At 43.2% G+C, this 4,946-nt stretch overlaps 1 protein-coding gene across 1 annotated transcript; it reads left to right on the top strand.

Annotated features, from left to right (window-relative positions):
* The first annotated feature begins 348 nt into the window (after positions 1–348).
* On the top strand, positions 349–3,608 carry LOC125130435 (olfactory receptor 10AD1). The gene is made up of 2 exons (XM_047785775.1): positions 349–353; positions 2,645–3,608. The coding sequence occupies exons 1-2, from the start codon at positions 349–351 to the stop codon at positions 3,606–3,608; spliced, it is 969 nt and encodes a 322-aa protein (XP_047641731.1).
* Positions 3,609–4,946: the final 1,338 nt, after the last annotated feature.

The following is a 4,946-nucleotide window of genomic DNA, read 5'->3' as shown; positions in this document are numbered from 1 at the left end:
TTAGTTACCACAGACAAAATTAAAAATCCTAAGAAAATCAAAACCTACACTATTAAAAAGTGAGGACAGAATAAGATTCCTAACAAATGGAATATGTGGAATGTAAAGTTTTACACTTATTCTAAAAAACGCAGCACACATATAACTTAGTGATATTATTTAACGCAACATTCATCATCTGAGGTACAGATGACGGAGAACAAGGTCAACCAGACAAAACTTCTCTTCCAGAGTGGCCCACCAGGTCGGACCATCCTCTGTGGACCAGTTCTGCAAACACCATGAGAGTTTCGCTGTTATTCGCCACAGCGATTCAGTGACAAGCATCATTACCAGCCAAGCAGCAGAATGAGGTAAGTTGTGGTTTTCAGGGCATTGTCCCATTTATCTATACAAATGTTTGATTGGTTAACCCCTAACGGTACTTAACAAAGCACTAGAGGTCAAGTATCACAGAATCTTCTTTCTGGCACAATGAACCACAAATAAGCATTTATACTCCTTTCGAATATGCTACTGTCTTAGTGATTCCTTAGGTTGAACTTTAGTTTCTTCTTGGCCAAGTCCCAGGTGTCTGAAGCGTTGCTCACTTATTTCTTTTGCCCAGTCTCTGCCCTCAGCTTCAACAAGTCCACTGGGTCCAGGATTCTGAGCCGCATCTTGGGTTAAGCAGTGTTCTCTGCCCTTCCCTTTTCTTTCTGGGCCCCCAAGAGAAGTTCTTGGGGGATCGTTCCAAAGTAGAGATTATGGGAGCACTGCCTGGACCTATTAGTAAACACTTAGAGGAAAATCCAGGGCTAAAAGGTGTGGCGTACCGGCATAGGTATTTTCTAAAATTAAGAAAGGCAACATGAGAGATTTAAAGACATGGAGAAGAGAGGGGATACAACCAGAGGCATCTTGATGGCAGACACTCATCACCAGAGATGACAAAGGGAGAGAGAGAAGGGGTGAGAAGTGGAAGTGGGAAAACGGGGAGAAAGACAAACAGGGGGAAAACTGAAAGTATGTACATAAGGGAGTTGGAAAAGAGAAAATTAAAAAGAGTGTGTGGCATAACTGAATGTCAATAAGGAATATACTAACCATCTATAAGCATCTGAAAGTGGAAGGGATCTATCTGATATATCCTAACTCCAAAACAAGATGAAAAGCAGGAGAGGGGTTTTTTTTGTTTGTTTTGTTGTTGTTGTTTTTATTGTTTGGGTTTGGGGGGGCGGGGTTGTTTGTTTTTGATTGTTTGGGTTTTGGGTTTGTTTGTTTTTTTTTTTAACCCCACCTGTGGTTTGTGAAAGTTCCCTGGCCAGGGATTGACCTGTGCCATAGCAGCAGCCTGAGCCACTGCAGTGACAATGCTGGATCCTTAACCCACTGTACCACAGAGGAACTCCAAAAGTAGAAGATATTGAATATGAGCATAATGACATCCTAAAAGTTTCAATAATAAGAAAAGAACATGAGAATTCTGAATGGTCATTCTCTGATAATAGAAGAAGAACAAGAGTTACTTCTAATAGTCAAAGGACAGATTGAAGTTCTCTGAAGGCTATCTGGAAAGCTTGAATTTGTGCCCTGCTCACAGAGATGTTTGGATCTTTTTCACCCAATGACATATAGTCCTGAATTCCATCCCCAGCAGGAAAAATATCTCCTGTTAGAAAGAATACACAAATTCACAACCAGGCCCCATTTTCTATCTCCAGCATCCACAGCATGGGTGGTTAATGCAGCAGTAGCAACCACTGGGATAGTGAGTCTGGAATGAGGTAAGCTGATTGTTTCAAGTTATTCAAATCATTCTCACCTCAGGGACAATCCTGAGTGTTAGCATGTTTTTAGTTTCTCTAAAAATTCAACCTCTTCATTGTTTTATTTTTTAATTTAACCATATTAGAGTATAGATCACTTACAATGTTGTATTATTTTCAGGTGTATACAAAGTGAAGCATTCATACAGATAAATATATTCATTCTTTTTTCCCATATAGGTTATCACAAACTGAGTAGATTTTCCTGTGCTATGCAGTAGGTTCTAATTAATCACCTACTTTATACAATAATGTGTGTGTGTTATTCCCACCCTTCCAATACTTCCCTTCTTCACCATTCATTATTTTAAATAGGTACACTAAGAGATATTTAACATTGAGATATTTTTCTTCTAAAAAATAACATATTCAAATATCTTTTAAGTGCTTCTTCAACATTATCTTGTGTAAACTAATAGCTATCACACTCTCCCCTCACATAATCCATTCCTGTTTGGCATGGATTCCAAACCCAACTAATTTATCTTTTCACAGTTTAGTTAAAGGCTAATTCTTCAATATTGAGGGTCCTGGAACAGATACTTTACTTCACTTGAGGCCTGACCAAACTAGAATAATGAACTAAAATAACCACTAGTTTCTTAATTTTTTGATATTATGATTCCTTATCTGCAGCATATGATGACCCTGGCATTTTCACTGCCCAATAACATCACCAGTTGCATAATGTTTACTTAAGTTCTAAAATATTTACAACCACCTATCCATCTTTTTATTTTACATCATATCCATCTATCTTAGCTGGGTTCCTATGCCCAAGTGAGTACCTTGCATTGCCCTACAGCTGTCTCTCTTGTGCCTTCCTCCTCAAGCAGGTCCAAGCCAGCGGACCTAAGGAATGGCAGCACAGTGACAGAGTTTGTCCTCGTGGGCTTTGAGCAGAGCTCCCCTTCCACACGGGCTTTGCTCTTTGCCCTCTTCCTAGCCCTCTACAGCCTCGCCATGGCCATGAATGGCCTCATCATCTTCATCACCTGGACAGACCCCAGGCTCAACAGCCCCATGTACTTCTTCCTTGGCCACCTGTCCTTCCTGGATGTCTGCTTCATCACCACCACCATCCCACAGATGCTGATCCACCTGGTGGTCAAGAACCACAGCGTCTCCTTTGTCGCTTGCATGACTCAGATGTACCTGGTCTTCTTTGTGGGTGTGGCTGAGTGCATCCTCTTGGCTTTCATGGCCTATGACCGTTATGTTGCAATCTGCCACCCACTTAACTATGCCCAAATCATGAGCTGGCAGGTCTGTGTGAGGCTGGTCAGTACTGCCTGGTTCTTTGGGTTGATCAATGGCCTCTTTCTTGAGTATATGTCTTTCCGGAATCCCTTCTGCAGAGACAACCACATAGAAAACTTCTTCTGTGAGGCCCCCGTAGTGATTGCTCTCTCCTGTGGAGACCCCAGGTTCAGTCTGAAAATGATCTTTGCCGATGCCATCGTGGTGCTGCTCAGCCCCATGGTGCTCATCGTCATCTCCTATGCTCGCATCCTGACCTCCATCCTGGGCAGAGCCTCCTCCTCTGGTCGGGGGAAGACCTTCTCTACTTGTGCCTCCCATCTGACTGTGGTCATCTTTTTCTACACTTCGGCCATGTTCTCTTACATGAACCCCCGTAGCACCCATGGTCCTGACAAAGACAAGCCTTTCTCTCTCCTCTACACCATCATCACCCCCATGTGCAACCCCATCATCTACAGTTTTCGAAACAAAGAAATGAAGGGGGCTATGGTGAGGGCCCTTGGGAGGAGCAGCCTGGCCCAGGCACGGTCTGTCTAGTGGGAAGACCCCTGGAGGGGAGGCTCCCTCCTCCAGCCCTGACAGGTAGGTAACTCTCCATGCTCAAAGGCTCCAGGAAAGAGCATCCTAGCTTCCTTGGTACTAGCATCCGACCTGGAAGAGCCTCCTGATGTCTAATGCTCATCTGTCTAGGTGACGTTAAACACCCTTTTCTCTCGGAAGTTATTCGGGAGACCTTGTGACTTTTCTGAGTCATTTTCTTCTAAGTTCTCACAACAGAAATGCATAAGCACATAACTGCACTAAAATCCATTTCATTTTCTTTGTACAGCAAGTTTACATGCTCTTCCCAGCATGAGTTCTGCATGCACATTTGGGAATAAACAGTTTTCTCTTTCAGTGTATTGTTTGTATTTGTTTTTCTTTCTCACACTCCACTCTCACTTCCTGAATCTGCCTTCGTCCACGCTGCTCCTACATGAGAAACAGTAGAGGAAGAAGTAAGAAAAAGGAAATTAGGGAGCAGCGTTGAGATTAAGACAAGTTGGTCAGAGAAAGAAGAAAAACTGAGGATCACCAGGCTGAATATATCTTTTTAGCCTCCACTAGCCCATGAGGGAGAATTTGTGGTGGCATGAAATTACCAACACTGCATTCAGTGTTTGTTTAGGTTCCTGTGAGTTGAGGAAGGGCAGGACAAGTGGGAGAGCCCAGGTGTCCACACCTTCTCCCTAAGTCCTCTAACTTCCTTAAGTACATGAGTATTTGATGTTTCCTTCAGATCCAAGTAATAAGTACCTCTATCAAGGTTCTCAGAATACCAGTTTCCTTCCCTGTCACCCATCCCCCTAATTAACTCCCCTCTCCTGACTGCCTTCCTTTTGAGTAATCATCTAACATCTCAGTCCATTTCAATCCTATTCCACCTTACCTCCTCCTCTTAAATGGAGGCATTTCATTCCCTGTAGTTTTAAGGAACGCCCCCTCCACGCTACTTCCACTGTCTCTGAAGACTTTCTCTTGGTAATCCTGACCTCTCTACCTTCATGTAGCTTCTCTCCTTAGTCAAACTCAGCATCCCTTGAGAGGGCGTTATGTTCTCAGCTGATGCTCTTTCTTTGAAAATGGCATCCTTCTGGAGTTCTCTGGTGGCCTGATGGTAGAGGATCTGGTATTTTCACTGCTGTGGCATGAGTCAGTCCCTGGCCCAGGAACTTATGCATGCCATGGGTGCAGCCAAAAAAAAGAGAGAGAGAGAGAAAGCAAACTGCATCTTTCTTAGGTCTCTTTCATAACAGATGGGAAAGAAAAGGGGCTAACCCTGACATTATCCAAGAAAAATTACACCAAGACAGCGTTAAGCAGACAAGAAATACT

This window comes from Phacochoerus africanus, chromosome 7 (assembly GCF_016906955.1).
Source record: "Phacochoerus africanus isolate WHEZ1 chromosome 7, ROS_Pafr_v1, whole genome shotgun sequence".
Taxonomy (NCBI): domain Eukaryota; kingdom Metazoa; phylum Chordata; class Mammalia; order Artiodactyla; family Suidae; genus Phacochoerus; species Phacochoerus africanus.
This window is presented reverse-complemented; position numbering and strand designations above follow the sequence as displayed.